Source organism: Anastrepha obliqua, chromosome 5 (assembly GCF_027943255.1).
Source record: "Anastrepha obliqua isolate idAnaObli1 chromosome 5, idAnaObli1_1.0, whole genome shotgun sequence".
NCBI lineage: Eukaryota > Metazoa > Arthropoda > Insecta > Diptera > Tephritidae > Anastrepha > Anastrepha obliqua.
Genome location: NC_072896.1, coordinates 92,192,736 through 92,212,938, shown reverse-complemented (window position 1 = coordinate 92,212,938; position 20,203 = coordinate 92,192,736). Strand labels below are relative to the sequence as shown.

General features: G+C 37.3%; 1 protein-coding gene across 3 annotated transcripts in view; it reads right to left on the bottom strand.

The window, feature by feature from the left end:
- The window catches only part of LOC129247245 (uncharacterized), a 43,394-nt gene that overhangs the window by 5,725 nt on the left and 17,466 nt on the right, over positions 1–20,203 (bottom strand). For 2 of the 3 annotated variants that reach the window (XM_054886295.1, XM_054886293.1), the window contains exons 9-15: positions 14,810–15,189; positions 14,184–14,749; positions 12,063–12,193; positions 11,825–12,005; positions 6,549–6,698; positions 5,983–6,478; positions 814–1,049 (exon numbers count right to left, since the gene is read on the bottom strand). In XM_054886295.1, the coding sequence (XP_054742270.1) occupies positions 814–1,049; positions 5,983–6,478; positions 6,549–6,698; positions 11,825–12,005; positions 12,063–12,193; positions 14,184–14,749; positions 14,810–15,189 (2,140 nt within the window). The remainder of the gene's footprint in view (positions 1–813; positions 1,050–5,982; positions 6,479–6,548; positions 6,699–11,824; positions 12,006–12,062; positions 12,194–14,183; positions 14,750–14,809; positions 15,190–20,203) is intronic. The other variant, XM_054886294.1, reaches the window with a different exon arrangement.

The window sequence follows — 20,203 nt, the reverse complement described above, 5'->3', positions numbered from 1 at the left end:
CCGTATTTGGGCTAAAGAGCAACACGAATCCATTCAAAAACAACCATTAAATCCATTGAAACCCGTTTGGTGCAGCCTATGGGCGAGATGAATCAACGGCCCATATTTCTTCAAAGACGAGGCTGGCGTCAAACAGTGAATGGAATGAATCGTGCCATAATAAACGACTTTTTGATGCCGGATGGCGGAAATTGAAGCCCGTGATTTCCACAACATTTGGTTCCAACAAGACGGAGGACAGCGCTACTTGCCATACAGCCCGTGAAGCAATGGGTTTACTGCGTCGTCATTTCTGTTAGGAATTTATTTCTCGTCTCGGACCAGTGAATTGTTCCCCAAGATCATTTGATATCGCACCTTTGGACTTTTATTTGTGGGGGTATGTAAGGTGTAAATAATTTGTGAATAAACCAGCTTCCATTGAGCCATTGAAAGCCAACATCATTAAAGTTATTCACGAGATACCGACCGAAGTCCTTCAAAGAGTCATTCAAAATTGATGTTTACGGATGACCGAATGACGGCGCAGTTGCTGCTAACATTTGAAAGAGATTATCTTAAAAAATAAATGTCATAATGGCTCTATACAAAAATAATAAAAATTTTACAATCAATTTGAATTTTGTTGTTTTATTTCAATGTAAAATCCGATATCTCTAGATTGATCACCCTTTGGTATCATATATAGTGTATTTGTCAAGCATTTGGGTCTAGTTTTTTATTGCAAGTTTGAATGATTTATGGAGTTCAGCTGAAACGCAGCTTTGCCAACTTGCAAAGAAAAACTGGCTCTTAAGAATACATTTCACATACCTGCAACTTATTATTTGCATCGCAGAAAATGCGTCCATCTACAGTGGAACAAAATTCATCGCGTATAGCTGACTTATGTAGCGATATTATTATTTCCTTCTCTTCCATGCCATTCATTGCGAAATGGATAGTTTTTGTGAAATGATTTTCAAACAATTGCTTTATTTTGAAGGGTCCCAAAATTTTGAGCGCGACGTTAATTTGCACATCACTCATATTCTTTAAACGTGCCGTGGCTTGAATCATCAAAAAAGTAAAAAAGAAAATTTTAATTAATCATGACAATAATTGGATTTGTTGTTGGAATTGTGGTGAGTCAAAATGCTACAAAACTGGCTATTCGAGCATTTTGATGTTTCAAATTAAGTGGTCCGGTTGGTATTCTAAGTACTTATTGCAGGTATTGAGTTGATGTTGTTGTTGTTATAACATGCCTTGCATAGATATTCCCCATAAATGTTTGGGGAATCCTGCTGGAGTGATAGTCCTTGGCCTGATATAAATCCGGGTCATTCCAGTAACGTAGAACCGACTGTCGTGGGAACGTAGGTACTGAGTTCAACGCTTTAATGCTTTAGGTTTTCCAATTTGTGAAGTGATCTGATTTATTCCTTCAAATGGACAGCTTTAAATTTTATATAGTATTTTTATAGCTTATGACAGAAATCAATTCCGTATTTTACTTAGTTGTATCTTCTATAAAAAAGCACTCCCTATCATTCTAACTTTTCTTGTGAAAAATATAACAGCCATTCAGCGGCTTATCACAACCGCGGATAATCACAATGCAGAAATTACCAACACTTCCGATTTAGATGATGAAATATTAAGATTATCTAACCTTATACAACTGGCAGCCTGGAGTAGCACTTCGGAAAAAAAGTTTGTCACATCAGGTCATAAATATACCAAAGATATTAAAGATATGGTCGCAGAAAAACGCAAAATACGAAGACGATGGCAGCAAACAAGATCTCCCTCCGACAAAAAACGACTAAATAAAATTACGAAAGAAATTTCCAGGAAAATAAAAGATTTTAAAAACAGATCTCTGAGTACGTATCTAAAGAGCTTATCGAACGAACGCAGCACTGATTACTCGCTCTGGAAATGCACAAAAAACTTTTCACAGCCAGTAACACAGTACCCACCAATCAAAAAAGAAGACAGTTCTTGGGCCAAAAGCAGTAAAGAAAAAGCTAATGTTTTTGCTGAGTACCTCGAGGGCATCTTTAAGCCCTATGACACGTCGAGGATAGCCGGAATGCAGCCACTTACCTATGAAACTGATGCCGAAATTCCCCTAGTTACGGATTCCGAATTGCTTGGTGAAATAAATAAACTAAAATCAAAAAAAGCGCCTGGGTATGATCTTATTACTGCTGAAATTTTAAAACAACTTCCTCAATGCACGATATCTAGGTTTACTGAAATAATGAACGCCACATTCAAATTGCACCATATCTCAATATACTGGAAAACTGCTGAAATAATTATGTTTAATAAACCAGGGAAGCTCGCTCCTACCAATTATATCAAAACTGATGGAAAAGCTTTTAGCCAAACGTCTCAACATAATTATTAAGCAAAGAAATATAATACCAGTGCACCAATTTGGTTTTCGCACAAAACATTCTACCATCGATCAAGTGCACAGAATTACTCGCATCATTGAAAACGCCTTTGAGGAAAAAAAGGTGTGCTCTGCTGTCTTTCTCGGCGTGTCTAAAGCCTTTGACAAAGTTTGCCACATTGGGCTCCTCAACAAAATAAATGCGCTTCTACCAATACAATATTTTAATGTTCTAAAATCGTACTTATCCGATCGTTTTTTCCGAATAAAATACGAAGACACATATTCCGAACTTAAGGAAATTAAAGCTGGCGTCCCACAGGGCAGCGTGCTGGGGCCCATTCTTTATATTCTTTTTACGTGCGATCTACCTATTGACATAAATTGCTCCACAGCAACTTTTGCTGACGACACAGCCATCTTATCGGTAGGAGAAACTCAGATTGACTCAATCAAAAACCTTCAAATTTATTTAAATAAAATCTCCGAGTGGACCATTAAATGGCGCATAGAACTAAACGAAACAAAATCGGTTCATTTAGACTTCACACAGAAGAAAATCAAATATCTGCCACTACATATAAACGGCGTACAAATCCCGCATCACAACACCGCCAAATACTTAGGTATGACACTAGATACCAAGCTTAGATGGAATGCTCACGTTAAAAAGAAAAGAGAAGAGTTAGATATCAGATTTAGAAATATGTACTGGCTTATGGGCAACCAATCAGCCTTATCCCTATACAATAAAATTCTTTTCTATAAGCAGGTGCTTAAACCAATTTGGACATATGGGATCCAGCTATGGGGCTGCTCAAGCTCAACCAACATAAAATCCATACAAAGATTCCAAAATAAGGTACTACGATGCGCTGTTAATGCACCTTGGTACGTCCGTAACACCGATATCGAACGCGACCTTGGCATCGAATCAGTTGCCACTTCGATCAACATCAACGCTAAGTCTCATATGGAAAGACTACGCCACCATGTAAATAGCGAAGCCTCAGCCCTAATTGACCACGTTAAATGGAAAGAAAGGCTGAAACGAAAAAAACCGCACCAACTCACGCAATAGCCCATTTCCCTGCAAGCCTGATGCAGAGTATTTTTAAATTTAGTTGTATTGTACAAAATTAAATCCAAATTGTTCGTTAGTTTATAATTTATTAACTAGTTACAATGTAAATAATAATAAAAAAAAAAAAAAAAAAAAATTCAGCGGCTTTATGTGAAAGACAAGTATTCTCACTACCTCGACATTAAATTGGCCTACATTTATTCAACATATCTGGAGACTTATTTTATTTATTTGTTGTAATATCATCAATATGAAGCAGTTCGTTCGGTTGTTAAAAGGTTCGGTAGTACTTATGGTAGATAATGCCACTCTACGAGGATTACTATTTATATTTCTGGTCTAACAATGGAAAAATTAATGATTGGATTGGATTTTTATTGTTTTTCAAAATATTCCCCATATTGGTGTACACAATTTTAAATTTGTTTGAACTAATTTTCGAAGCACTTTGTGCAGTTATTTCGACATGGAGTTTTTTAAATTGCATGGGTTCCAACCGCGAGCACACCTCTATCTCCATAAAGTGATCATGTATATTAAAATCTTGTTATTGCTCGTCATACTAATGCTCATCGATGCCTCAATCTCTCGTCATATGACGTGAAGGTTTTTTTAACCATCTCGGAATTCATCGGTGTGTGAACAACGACCACGAGGAACCACTGGTTTTTTACAGTGCTAAAGGATGGTGCTTAGATAAGATTTGAGGTTTGCACTTCAATCTCATTGCCTTTTTTGGCCCTCTACTCATCACAGTCCCTCATCCAGACTCAGTTCTTTTATTAAACTTAAGATAGAGTTGAGTTGGATTGAGCGTATGTGCTTTTGCTCTGGCTGCAATTGGTCGATATGTCTCAACCTTAATACCATTGCAGTCGCCGGGGATTGATTGCAGAAGCAGCTGCACCATATGCTATGGCCTGTGAGAGTACCCGTGAGCATTCTCAGTTTATTTTGGGGAGGGTTATGAGTTTTTTAAACCTTTTTTGGTTGTGCCCGTCAGTAACGATTTAGTTTGGTTCCAGCTAACCTCCCTGCCTCGCCTTAGCTCTTCATTCCTAAGCTTCTCCTTGATGGTGTGTTGTCGCATAGCAAGAAAGGGCTCGGGTGCTATTAATAAAGAGCCTCTCTTGCCAATGCGTCAGCTACTTCATACCCAAAGGATGGTGATTGCGCGACGTATAATAGTTTTAGTTCATTGACGCATTCTTATCCTGGTAAATTCCTCGAAAATTGTAAAAAGTCACACAAAAATGCTCACGGCTTAATTCCATTGCTTTTGCCGAAATGAACTTTCAAATATACTGTAAATAACACCAATATGACTCACAGATCAAAACATTCTGTGGTGAAGTACGTTAAGTAGTAAGCCTCGTATAACAAAAATCGAACTGGTGCTTGAATGCGTTTACGCCCAAACGCCCGAAAACACCCGCCCGAATCCACACGCCCGAATGTATATTTTCCCGAATTGACAGTTTCCCGAATTTTTTTGCCCGAACGTCTTCGCCCGAACCCATTTGCCCGAATCCTTTTACCCGAAAAGAAAAAAAAATTTAAAATAATTAAGAATTAGTATACACTTGAAGTACATGCAAGAAAAGAACAAAAGAGTGCTATTCCTTTATTTATTCATAACAAATGTTGTCAAAATTCTTGTGTCAAATTCATCAGTCAGTCATTCGTTCTTAATTATTCATAAAAATGGAAGAAATTGAGGAAGTGGGACAACTTGTCGGAAAAAAATTAATAATCGGAGGATACATTTATGTCAGATCCAAACCGTCGAAAAATAATCAATTCTATTGGGACTGTCAATTGGTTCGAAGAAAAGAATGCAAAGCGCGGGCAATTACATTGCAGACAGTTTCTGAGTTAATATTTTTAAAAGGCCCTAAAAAATTTTGAATTTTAATTATTTATTAACATTTTTATATAAAATTTATTTTTATTTTTTCGGGCATTTTTCGGGCATTTTTCGGGAAAATTAATAAGATTCGGGTATTCGTATTCGGGCAAATTTATTCGGGTAAATTATTTTCGGGTGATTGGGTTTCGGGTGAATGTCCATTCGGGCATGTGTTTTCGGGATTTTGACCTGGAATCGCTTGAATGTCTTGTTAAGCTGGGAAATGGCGGCTTCCCAAAGATTAGGCCTAGAGACATTTTGTGGCCTAGGAAAATATAACTTCTTCTCTCTTATTCAAAAAGTAGAGTAACAATTTGTTGCAGCTGATTTATCATACTTTAATCGCATAAGCTGTATTAGCCCTACTTGACATCAGAGTGAACATGTGGCGAAACCCTACTTGTGCCTCTGCGAGGCTCTAACTGGAAATTACAAATACAGTCGGATTTATTCCGTAAGTCCAATAGAGGCAGAAGTAAAATAAATAATGAAATTAGTACAGTCTGAGTACCGTTTTCTGTATGTGTAGACATTCTACCACAACTACAAAAATCTACTATCCCAATACTTCACTCAACTCGTTTGAAAAATATGTGTACTTACCCAGTACTGGATGTTCTTTGTAAACATGGGTTCTATTGTATTCGATATGTATAATTTTTTGGCACCAATGTATTTCCGGTTCCACGAATATGGCAGTGACTACAAAGCGCGCTGTGTGCACCTTCAACTTGTGTTCCTGATCGATAAATCTGATAAGAAATTCATTATACAATGTGCCCGCTTCACAGGCGTCAGCCGTTATATACAAAGTCCCTTCCGTTTGTGGTTCGAGGCATAGAATCTTCGGTAACACCGTCAAACGACCACGTCCAAGTTCAATTGCACACTTTGCAGGGTTATTTCGTAGCTTATCGATGTAAAAACAATATCTATGTTTGCCTTTATTGGTCAATTTCACCTCTTTGGTGTATTTCGGTGCATCAGTTTCGTACTTTTCCTGGCAATTTATCATAAGGGTGCCAAAATCATGGCCATTGAATATATTTGGCTCCATAATAATGGGGGAACCTTCTACGGCGTAGGTCATTGGTATCTCCTGCGTGGAGTAAATGAAATTTCGATGGCTTTGTTGGAATGTTGTAAATTTGTTTGCGTTTGGTACTCACAATAGTGGAACTGTTTAGAAGATTTATGACTAAAGTATTGTGATAAATATCGGTGTCGTAGAATTTCGAGAAAATTGAAACGTACATGCCCTGCCCTTTGGGGGAAAGTATAGCGCCACTGGGTTCAATATATTGGTATTTGTAGCTTTTCTGGAATGAGAAATCGCACAAATCTGATATGATCGAAAATGTGGCTATATTTTACTGAAGTATAGGAGGTTGAATTAGTTTTAAAGGTGACACACAGATGGCGCTATTTATCACTTTATCGCGTTGGCAATACTGAATATATATTCATGACAAAGCCTCATCCCTAGGCTTTGTTTATCAGTATCTGTCATTTCGCTGAAGTATAAACAACGCAGTGTTTTCGTGCTCCGAGTATGTCAACTTTCGTGCCGTCGAAACGCAATTTGCGGGAAGCTTTGCTTTTCTGCTTCAATTTGAAAAAAAAATACAGCCCAAGCCCGTGAATTGCTGCAGGAGGCCTACCCAGACCATACTCCGTCGATTTCAACATGTGAGTACTGGTTTCGACGATTCAAAAGTGGTGATTTTCACACCGAAGACAAGGAGCGTCTTGGCCAGCCCAAAAAGTTCGAGGACGCGGAATTGGGGGAATTGGTAAACGAGGACTCAACCGTTTGCAAGCGTCTAAAAGCGATGGGAATGCTCCAAAAGCAAGGACATTGGGTCCCGTACGAGTTGAAGCTGCGCGACGTCGAACGGCGATTTTTTACGTGCGAATTGCTGATCGAGCGACAAAATCGGAAGGGGTTTTTGCATCGGGTGGTGACTGGCGACGAAAAATGGATCCACTACGATAACCCAAAACGCAAAAAATCATGGGGTTTGCCCGGTCACGCATCAACGTCGACGGCCAAGCAGAATATTCACGAATAAAATATTTTGTACCGTTTTTTCACAATAAAGGCCCAAATCTTCGAAAAAAACCTTTAAAACTAATTCAACCTCCAATATATTAAACAAAAATTTAGGAATTAGATGATACACTTCGTGGGCCACAGATTACAGATCACTTTTCATAGTTCTTTTATAAACAATTATAAATATCAGCATAAAAATTTACTAAATCACGGGCAGCTTGGATTAAGAGGGCAAAGGAGAAATCAAGCTGAACAAAAATCACAACCTAATAAGGCACTCATTAAGTGCAATGCTGGCGCTATGCAAAATCAAATTTCTGACTTATTCAATTGTTAAAAGATCAATAAGGACAAACGATGCATTACGGATTACAGAGAAAAGATTACAGATAACAGAGAAAATATTAAGTTAGCAGACTACCTCTGCGATAGGTAGTACGATGGACTGCATATGAGTGAAGATCAACTAACTTCTTTAGATTAGTAATATCGATCAAACGCGTGCAACATCTCCGTCTATAAAACTATTTAAAAGTAAACTGTGAACGTAAACGGGCTAGTTAGAGAGTGAGAAATAATTTAGACTCCTTAGATTGGTGATAAAGTGTGTAGTTAGTAAGAAATTTACTGGTTTCATATGAAGATCCGGCACTGCAACCGTCAGCTTGGCGTCCGCTTTGTATGCTGGACAGCGCCGGGAAATTGCTCGGAAAATCAACCCTTTGCGCAATAGAGGAGGTGGTAAGCAGCCCTCAACGCAGACGCCACTACCTGAACCGGATCACCGTACTGGCAACGCTTGATATACGAAACACATTTAACAGCCTACGATGGATAGACATTATAAAGGCACTACGAGAAAAGTTTCGAATACCTGCATACCTGCTAAGGATTCTCGAGAGCTACCTGAGTGAGCGTGAACTGCTGTACGACCCACCAGTTGGTCAGAAAATAAAAGCGATAACGTCTGGCGCAGCTCAAAGACCTATTTTCGGCGCCGATCTCTGGAATCTGAGATACGACGAGATATTAAGCATAGAAATGCCAGAAGATACATATCTAGTGGAATACGCGGACCATATAGCCGCGGTCATACCAGCTCGGGACACTGAGGACGCTAGAAGGAAGCTGAACCAAGTTATGATAAGGACGCAAATATGGCTTGAGGATCACCAAACAAACGCCAAACATAAAACCGAAGTCAATCTATGACACGAGGTGACATGCCACTCGAGGTCAGCATGCAAATAGGCGACACGTTCTTAGTGACCCAAAAAGTAGTGAAATACTTAGGTATTCAACTTGACTGCAGGCTTACTTTCTGGGCCCAGATACGGCATGCGGCTACCAAAGCAGCAAAGGTCATGCCAAGTAGATTAATGGAAAATATTGGTGGGCCAACACAGAGCAAAAGATAGCTAATTATGGCGGCCACAAGCTCAATTCTCCTGTACGGCAGGGAAGTATGAGATGCGCTGAACTGCAAAGCCAAGCGCAAAGCACTGGAGGCTGTGCAACGAATAGTGACACTCAGAGTTGCCTCAGCCTACCGCACTGTCTCAGGGGCAGCAATTTTCGTGATCAGTGGGCAGATACCCTTCGACCTCATGGATGCGTGGGACTCCAAGAAGAAACACGTCATCACTAGCAAATCATGCTGCGGTGGCAAAGCCGATGAAACACTGCACCGAGTGGCAGATGGACGGCGAAACTTATTTTATCAATTGATAAATGGGTCCAAAGGAACTTCGGGAAAGTGAACTACTTCTTAACTCAGTTCCTCTTGGGCCACAGATACTTTCGGACATACCTACCATATACCGCATGGGCAAGGTAACCAATTCCAAGTGCATATACTGCGAAGCGCTGAGCGATGACGCTGAACACACGTTTTTTAGTTGTAACAGATGGCTCGCGGAAAGAAATGCTCTGAGGGAGCAGATTAGTGCACAAATAGAGATACAAGAAGACGAGCCTGTAACATGAAAGCTACAAATATGGTGGACCCAGACGTGGGTGAATAGAATTGGTCCTTTATGGATGCCGTTCTGGGCCCTCCCGAAGTAAAGTAGAAAGCAGTTCCGGGGAGGGTGTCTCCCAGAAGGAGAGGAGGAATCATTTTAGTGGCCACACCACACGACACAGTAGCCGACGGTCGCTGTAAGTGCGAAGGCATTTTGTACCCTACCTCACCCACCAAAAAACAAAAATCAAACTGGCGCCGGCCAGCACGAGAAAGAAACGACTGGACTTTGTCAAACTCGGGCAAAATCACGTAAGCAGTTAACGCGCGAATCAGAAGAACAAGAAGTTTATTATTATTATTATTATTATAGAGTTACTCCATCTCGGTAGGGTTCGCAACTACCGGAGATAACATGTGTCCCGGATATCGGTATCAAGGGACAATGCTCTGTTGTTTTGTGTTAAGAGTGCTGCAAGAGTGTGAAATTTTAATAGATCTGGTTTAGAAAGGACCTTACTATATTACAAGTTTTCAGTATAACAGCTTTTTGTATTTGTGCGTGTGTTTTTTCGTTTATATTTATTGATTTTAGGTTTTGTATGAAAGTCTTGTGTAATATTCCTGTTGCTGAAATAATAAATGGTACTATTTTCACTTCATTTTGTTTCCATATGTTTTTGATTTCTTGCGCAAGCTCTATGTACAGGGTTGGCCATATTAAACTGACCCATTGAGTAACCCTATAACTTTTTACTGTAATTTGAAATCTAAGGTTTACGTCAACAAGCCAAAGACACTAGGCGCACTTAAGGCCAATATCCGACGGGAAATAGCCGCCATATCGGCCGAGACGCTGGCCAAAACTATGGAAAACGCCGAAAAACGGGCACATTACGCTATACGAGCTAAGGGCGACCACTTGCGCGATATCATATTCAAAAAGTGATGTAAACGAATCTCCTTGAACTAAATTAAATGTTTTTCACAACGAAACACAAAAAAATGTTTCTTTTTCCATATTTTTTTAATAATCACATGGGTCAGTTTAATATGGCCAACCCTGTATTTTTCAATTTTTTCTGTATATTTGCTGTGTATATTAACGTCATTAGGGACACTTATTTCTATGAACTGTGTGGTTTTTTCTTTCTTATCTATTATTGTTATATCTGGTCTATTGCATGTTATTGTCTTGTCAGTGTATATGGTTCTGTCCCAGTATAGTTTAAAGTCTTCGTTTTCTAGTATGGTTTCAGGTGTATATTCATAATATGGTGCTGTGTCATTGGTTAAGTTGAGAAATGTGGCTATTTCCTTGTGGATGATTTTGGCTACTGTATTGTGTCTTTGTGTGTATTTTGTCCCAGCGAGCATTGGGCATCCCGCTGTTATGTGGTCTATAGTTTTTGTGTATATGTTACATTTACGGCATCTGTCGGATGTGGTGGTTGAATCTTTTATTATGTATTTTCTGTAGTTTCTTGTGGCTATGATCTGGTCTTGTATTCCAATGATGAATCCTTCTGTTTCTGCTTGTAGATCTCCTTTTCTTAGCCACGTATATGTGTTTTGCTGATCTATGTTGACATTGTTAACTATATGTGGGTGTTTTCCGTGTATTTGTTTTTGTTTCCATGCTGCTATGGTTTCCTCTATTGTATGTTTTGGTAGAATAAGGCTTTGGTTGTTGAGGTTAAGGGGCGTTAGTTCTTTGTCTGCTAGTAAGTTTGCTTTATGAAGGGATGTGTCTTGGTTGTAGAAGTATGTTCTTAAGTTATTTATTTGGTTGTTGTGCAGCTGATGGATATCGATAAGTCCCCTTCCTCCATTTTTTCTGGGTATTGTTATACGCTCTTTACATGAATGTGGGTGATGTTTATTATGTTTTGTTAATTTCGTTCTTGTGGCTATCTTTAGATTTTCGATATCTGTATTACTCCACTTGATTACTCCAAAAGAGTATGTTAATAACGGTATCGCATATGTGTTCATGGCTTTAAAAAGGTTTTTCGAGTTCAAGTAGCTTTTCAGGATCTTATTTATACGCGCTAGATACGCAGCGGTTAATTCTTGTTTAGTTGTTGTATGGTCTATTTTTATATTTTGTTTAAAACCTAGGTATTTATAAAACTCATTCTCTTCCATATTTAGGAGAGTTTCATTATTTAGTGTTTCTATTGTATTTCTGTCCGTCCATTGTCCGCGTTCTATATGTTGGGTTTTGCATTTATCTATTCCAAATTCCATTTTTATGTCTATAGTAAATTTCTCGGTTATTTTTATTAATCTTTGTAGTTCTTGTTGATTTATTATTATTATTATTATTATTATTATTAGTTGGTATCGCGCCGGCTTGAGGCGCATGGTGTCGATTCCTTAGTTTACATGTGCATATGTTTGTATGTATGTAGATGTTCGCTTACCAGCTTCATAGAGAAACTTGTTTTCGTTGGTGTATCATTTTCTATGTAGAAATGAAGTACAGTACGTTCGAGCACTTTTTGTCGCATGTAAATTTCTGTTGATGATAATTTGATTTTTGTTGCTTTTACATTCGCGTATATATGAAACGGCGATCCGTTTATGCTTCCCACTACTTTTATGCTGAAAAAAAATTTAAGTAGCATAAGTTGAGTGCGAACGAATTATTTCCATACTCACAGTCCAGAGAGCTTCACTTCACCCGCACGATGAAATATTACTTTGCCTTCTATTAAAACAATTTCGGATGCGGGTATATAATATTTCAAAATATTATCATTCAAGATTAATTCGCCAAGTTCCCCCACAGGCTGCATATTAGAATGAAGGTGCAATTTACTATTTGAACTCGAGATTTAGAATTTATACTCGTATTGAAAGTCGCAGTAAGACCGCCTATTTTGCCTTTGGTGCAGTTTTTCTGTGTGGGCTGTCAAGTGCGAAAATTGAGGTTGTGTTTTTTTGTTATTTTTTTATGGGCGTTGAGGTAGCGCGCTACCCGCAAGCGGCTTGACATTTCGTCCAACTCCTCACTCAATGTAACAAATAAAATTTGTGAAAATCGACTATCGAAATGGCGAGAGGTTTGCTGAGATTGTTGGAAAATGTTGTTATCTCGCACCGCGGTGATATAAATCGGCCACTAAAAACATGAAAGGGGTGGTTAATTTGGGTTGGTGTCGAAATTCTGTCTGCACAAAATTCTAAAAACAAAGTTCTGCTTTTTAAAATTCTGCTTTTTTAAAATTCTGCTTTTTTAAAATTCTGCTTTCTAAAATTCTGCTTTCAAAATTCTGTATTACAAAATTCTGTATTACAAAATTCTGTATTAAAATACAATGTTAACAATGTTAAAGAGGTAATGTAATTATTTAATTTATTATTATTATTTTTTGTTATTATTATTCGAGATATTAAATAAAAAAAATAATAATAATTTTTTCTTCAGTTTCGATAGAATCCACAGGACTTCTTTTCGCGTGGGCGGCCTTCGGCTACATATTTAAAAAGAACTACATATTTAAAAAGAATTGCAAAAAATATTGTAATTAGCTAAACTAAAATATTGTTATCGCTTAAACATACCTACATATATGTATATTTATGAATTAAATGTTTATTTTGTTACCTCTTGTATGACGAAAATCACAAAACTTGAATAAAGCAGAATTTTTCGCATTAAACATGCAGAATTTTGAAAAAGCAGAATTTTAGAAAGCAGAATTTTAAAAAGCAGAATTTTAAAAAGCAGAATTTTTTTGCAATTTACAGAATTTTGTCATCCAGAATTTTGTAAAACAGAATAATGACACGCTACCGGTTAATTTATGTGTCACAATTCCACTGAAAATTTCGTCAGACGGACTTGAGGCAGCGGGACATATGTATACACATAGCGAGATACATATTTACTTAGAATTCATTGAAAATTTCGTCTAGACGAACCAGTGGAACGAGGCGCTCATCTATGGTATACCAACGCCCATGTCTACACTTTGAATTAGGAAAAAAATTTCACAACATAAGGGGTTAGGAGTAATCAGAGGCCAGAATAATTTTACAATATTTGCTAGTCAATTGCTTTATTTTACAAAAATAAAAACATAGCATTAATACATCATGCTTCGACTTGACCTTAACAAATTTTCAAGAAAAAAAATTAGTAATGTAAAAGTTATCGCTGTTTGTGTGGAGTCCGTTTCTTCAGAAGTCCCTTGTGGTGATCATAGCAAGTCCTTGGAGACTCATTTAAAATCAAGCGGACAAGAGAAATTAATTTTATTAATAGATAATCTTGTGCCTGATCGAAGATTTTTTTCAAAATTAGCAATATGGCGGCGTTAGGAAATATTTTTCAGATTCTCAAGAAAAAAACGTCATTGTTTAAAAAAAATCGAAATTTAAAAAAATCCTTCGATGAGGCACGAGTTTTTTATGTATTTCAAAAGCAGTATCAATTTTATTGAAATCTACCAAGCGGTCTTTAAGTTACAGTGATCACCAAATTCAAAAAACATAGTTTTGAGAAAAACGCATTTAAAGTTTAGCTATTTGCTCTCGAACGCTCCGGAGCGCTTGAGTGCCCTTTGTTATTTGTTGAATAACTCGAGAAGTATTTGCCGGATTAACTTCAAATTTGCACACAATATTTTTAAGATATTATACTTTAAGAAAATGCAAAAAAAAAGAATCCGATTTTTTGCAAATTCTGACCCCATAGGCAAATTTCCTCTTTACTTTCTTTTCAAATTCAAAATAGACGGTATTACTGGGATGTCCTGTTATACATATATTCATTACCACAATATCGAAGTAGAAGAATCCCGGCACTTCGCTCGCATTTTTAAAAACCATACCAAATTTGTACTCTTCGCCAACGTAAATAGTTTCCTTTTCATAACTAATATCTTGGGTGAAATGTATCTCTGGCAAACGGCAAGAATATTTCAACCAAATTTTAGACGTAAACATTTTACTATGTATGAAAAGCTTTTCACGATAATCCCAACTGGCATCGGCTACGCCTATGTCTTGATCTTCTTCGTCAATCGGACAAATACGTATTTTTAACGGTCGATCGAATAATCCGACTCTGTTTGGTATGAGTAGCACCGAAACACTTTTACCCGCATTGGGTTGTAGGTATATAATTTCCTTATTACAATAAATCTCCTTCGGATTAAACGGTATAATATTCCAATCCATTTGGGCATAGTTAGAAAATTGCTTGAGCGTACTAAAGTAATTTGTGTTCAGCATTAATTCTAAAGCTTCGCTAACAACACATTCCTCAGGCTCTCTCTGCTCCAAATAGCGTTCCTCTTTTATTTTATTTACGATAGTGAAGGCAAAATCTGGAATGACATCTAGAGGAATTTACAAAATGAAAATCTTAAATTTACGAATATCTATGCATTTGCTCTCACTTAGAACTTCGTCTTCAAAATAGGTACTACACGTAGAGATTTCCGTGCTCACTGAACGGTATGACGCCAAAGAATCCGACTTGCTTGTCAACTCCACCGTTCGTTCTTCAGAATACTCTGTATCATTGGATCTTTGCGACATCGCCAACATGGCAGCTGTATAGTCCTTAACAGTTATCGGTTGCAATCCATCGGCATCTTCTACATTTAACACCAGCGGTATTTCATCGCCATCATCTCCAACGGTTACTTGTGCCGTAACAGGTACCAAAAATGGATTTACAAATAATAATAAACGTTTACGTGGAATTCCAAATGGTATACAACCATACTCCAAAACGGGTGGAAATATTTTTAGTCGTGCAGGCAACGAGTGACCTCTGTGTGCAGAGTAAAGAGAAAATTTAGAAAAATTCATGGAGCGCAGGTTTAATATCAGTAGAGAATTTTCTAAGTTTAATATTTATACCTAACATTTCTCCTACAAAAGAAAAGCAAAAAAAAAAAAAAAAAAATAAATCAAATACGAACGAAAGCTAGAGCCCTTTTAAGATGTACAGAATGCAGAGGTGTGGTAAACAGCAGACCATTAATCGGCTCTCAGTCATTTTGAAGCGATCAGCTGCTTTATTGACGTAACTGGCGTTATGATACAAGGATGATAGATACCAGGTTTGCTCGTTAGGTATGGTGAAAAAAAAAAATGTTGAGGGGAACTTTGGAGTCTACGTCCCTAAGCTAAAGCTAAATTTTGTGAAACACAAAACGAATGATATCGGCATTTCTGTCAAATTCGCTCAGAGCCGAATAACGTGAGATTGTGTGGGTGATGTACGAAAAAATCAACACAGCCTTCTCCAATTATACTTCGTTGCCGTCTGAAGAACGACTGAATGGACGAGTGTATAAATACGTGCAAAATGAGTGGGCAGAATTCGTCTGCCGCATCCCCGATAGCGTGGCAACCGAAGTTACTGTCACAATTTTGCTTCGGATGGCCAAAACTTGTAATCTATCATTCTTGTGACCATTCTGCGCTCTCCACGACAGGGAGTATGTTCGCTACAGGCTAAACAGCTGGCCATTGCTGCCGTCTTTTATACGAGGGGTGCCTTTTATATTTCAGGATTTGGCAACCCTGGTGTTGCAATCTGGCAGCTGACGGCTGTATCGCAAAGTTTGACATTTTTTGGCTTTTACGTACTCAGAACGTTTTGAAATACCAGCGCTATTTGTGTTGTTTACAGTAACTTAAAAGATTCATCTCGGTCCAAAAATGGAATTAAATCGTGAACATTTTCGTGCGATTATTTTTTACAACTTTCGACGTGGATTAACTCAGCAACATTGCATGGATGAGCTTAATTCATTTTTTGGCGATGAAGCTCTATCAAGGACCAGTGTTTATCGATGGCATGGTGAATTCAATCGAGGTCGTAGTTCACTCCAAGACGAATTTCGTGAAGGTCGTCCAAAATCAGTTGTTGTTCCGAAAACCATTGATCCTGTGCGCGAACTGATATTACAAGATCGTCATGTGACCTATCGTGAGATTGAGACAATCTTAGGCATTAGTGGGACCAGCATACATTCAATATTGCATAAACATTTGACTGTCAAAAAAATTTGTTCGCGTTGGATCCCACACAATTTGTCAATCGCTCAAAAAAAGGCTCGTGTCGATTGGTCGAAGGAAATGCTCAAAAAATACGATCGCGGCTCTTCGAAACACGTCTATGGTATCGTGACAGGTGATGAATCATGGATTTACGCGTATGAGCCCGAAAGTAAACAGCAGTCGACTGTATGGGTGTTTCAAGATGAGCCAAATCCAACAAAAGTTGTTTGCGTACGAAGCACTTCTAAGCAAATGGTCGCCTGTTTTTTCGGATAAACTGGACATGTCGCAACCGTACCACTAGAACAACGCAGAACAGTAAATTCTGAGTGGTACACAACCATTTGTTTGCCAGTTGTCTTCCAAAAAATTAGGAAAACCAATCGCCAAAGACGGATCACACGGATCACCAGGACAGTGCGAGCTCTCACACATCGGCTCAAACAACTGCATTTTTGAGCACCCAAAACATCGAATTAATGGGTCATCCGCGGTATAGTCTTGACTTGACACCGAATGACTTCTTTTTATTCCCGTACGTAAAAAACAAACTGAGACGTCAACGTTTTTCGACACCTGAAGAAGCGGTTGCGGCATTCAGAATGCATGTTTTGGAGGTACCTCATTCAGAGTGGCAAAAGTGCTTCGGCAATTGGTTCAAACGCATGCAAAAGTGTATAGATCTTCATGGAGAATATTTTGAAAAACAATAAAGTGATTTTCGATGATTAAAATTTGTTTTTGTTCTCTAATCCCGACATATAAAAGGCACCCCTCGTAGCAGCGTCGATTTCGTTTTCTATTAGCCACAAGGTTTAGATAAATACAATTTTTTAAGTAGTAGATGTTTTCGTGAGGCTTGAAGTCACGTGATGTTTGGGGCCAATGTATAGGTCATCACTAGAGATGATTATTTCTTCCAACACATTCTTTAATATTGTTGTCCAGACTATAATTGCGCACTTTTAGTAGCAAGAAATTAATGAGCAGGGCCTTATACCGGTTGTGACTAACAACGAGAGTTTGATTTTCGACGTTTTTGAGAAGATAGGACCCGATTAGGTGTGAACCTGAAACCATAACAATAATACATTTATTTATTGATGAGTCTCCTTTCTATATTCACAAAGCTTTTAAGTAAGAAGTGAGCCTGTTTACTGAACACCGTATATTGGGCGAAGCGTCCTATAAACACATGTGATTTTAGAACCCAATATTTCACGCCAAAGAATAAGAATAATATTACATGGACAGCAGAAGCCAGTGCGAATCTATTAAAGGTGCTAAAGACAAATCTACTGATTTGATTTTTTTCTTTCGCCGTGTCCATGTGGCTGTCAGCACAGATGCAACACGGCGAATTCATTTTTTGTTTTCTACTTTTCCAATACTTTGCCATGACAATCAAACGTACAAAACATTGTTATTGGTCTAGCGCCACCACCTTTAATGAATACGCCTAGGAAGAATTATTAGGTAATAGCTGAGGCTAGGTATTCCGTCATTTAAATGGTTTTATTTCAGAGTAGACCAGATATTACCTAGTGAAGCAATGGACTGACTGATGGCTTGTGTGTTTTTAATAACCGAAAATAGAGGCAGGGCAGACGGATGTACATATCTACTATATATGGTTTGCATATCAAGTGAACTATTTTATTATTTCCATAAGCTTGATGAGAACTGGAAGAATTAGAGGTGGATAATGACACGAAAACCTAAAAGCGACGCTCTAGCTATCGTGAAGAAGTTTCCTGTCTCCCATCGCACAGTGGTCCGGCGGCCGGACAAAATTCAATTTTTCAACATTTTTGAAATAAAAATTTGATAATGCAGATGTTTTCTTCAATATTCCAGGCAGATTTCCTTAAAATATTACTTAATTTAAAAAATTTTTCATTGTAGTTTTTTGACTTTAAACATAAAATTGTATGCAAATCGTACTTCATACAAGAGTTTCATTTTCATGTCTGCAAATAAATATTACCATTTGATTGTTAACCAAATATTGAAAAACAAAAGATAATTGAATATATTAACGGAAACAGTAATAATTCTCTTAAGTTGTGGTACAAAATCCAATTTTTGTTTTTTGAAATTTCAAAATTTTTCGAAAATTTTTTTTTAAAGATCATTTTTTCGAGTGGTCCACACCGGTCCACTTGAAATCAACATGAGTGATGTAGCCACATATTTCAGCTATGATCTCAAACTGAAACCTGTTGCGCAAAGTTGCGCAAATTAAAAATAATGTAGCTTTTGTGCATTTACCCACAGGCAAAACGTTACATATGGCTTTTGTAATTTTGTGTAAAAGACAGAAAAAGACATCACAGACCCCATCAGCATTAAGAGAGAACAAAAAAAAAAAATTTATTAAAAAAACAATTTTTTTTGTTTAATATTATTACAATATTAATATGATGTATGTATACATATATAACACTATATATAATAATATAACATTTTTATCTGTCACTGGAGGAACGGGCATACGCCGATTAGAATATTAACGAACATCTGAGAATTCCTTGTAATAATAAAATCAAAATGACGTATGCCTATTGGCCAACTCTCCGAAGAGGCTCAGGAAGCACGCAATAAGGATTTGAAAAATTTTAGACAAAACAATACACGAAAAATGTCTGAACTGACACAATGACAGATTTATTAAATGCTTTGCTTTGTTCATCAGATGTAGTTATAATATCAAAAACTAAGGCTCCGAAAAACAAGCCAAAACCATTTTCAAAAAAGGTTCTTGCGCTTTTAAATTTGAAAAATTATCCAGCCTCAGAAAACAGCTCATCAGAAACCGAGGATTCTGAGTCATAAAAAAAAATTAAAAATGAAAAACAAAAAAAAAAATAACTAAATATCAAAAAAAAAATTTAAAAACTAAAACAAAAAAAAAATTTTAAAATGAAAAATAAAAAAAAAATTAAAAATAAAAAAAAATTTAAAAATTAAAAAAAAAAATAAAATAAAAAATAAAATAAAAAATAAAAAAAATCTAAAAAGAAAAAAAAATGAGGAGAGAATAACCTTACCGTAAACCTCCACGTGGTACTCTCTGGGGTCGTGAAAAATATAAAAATGAACTCACCAGCTAATTACGGAAGTAAAAATGTATTTATAGTATTCAATGAATTTAAAATTTGCTAAAATTAAGGTCAGATTCGTCATCACTGCTCCTTAAAACCCCTAAATATATATTTTCAGCTTAATTAAATGAGTTTTTGAATTTTGTCCGCCAACGCCTTCTGGTCGGACCACTGTGCATCGGTCGCGTCCCCAGGTGGCGGATAGGGCAGAACGCTGGGCAGATATGCAGTGTAGGTGGGAATTAAAATACCACTCGGGGACGAAAACAGGCAACACCTGTTTGGATGTGTAGTTAGTTTGAATAACTATCAGGATAGGCGGGCTAACAATCTACTTATTCGAATCTTAATTGCTAAGGAATCGTCAAATTCACAGCCTCGGATAGTTAATCGGAAACCCTCGTTGACAACTTTTGGCTATCGAATAAAGACTAAGATTTGACACCCTATGCACCACAAGGAGTTAAAGGAAAACATAATATATAGCTATGGTGAAGCCAGGTAGGTTAGATTACGTAAGTAGGTAGATTAGTTTGAATTGGAGTTCAGGCTATCATCGGTTGCAAGCAGCTTGCGCTTACAATGAATTGCTTCATAAGCCGATTGAAAATCGCAAACATGTCTAATCAGCAAATATTTTTACTCCCTTAACCAAATGAAAACTAGTAGTCT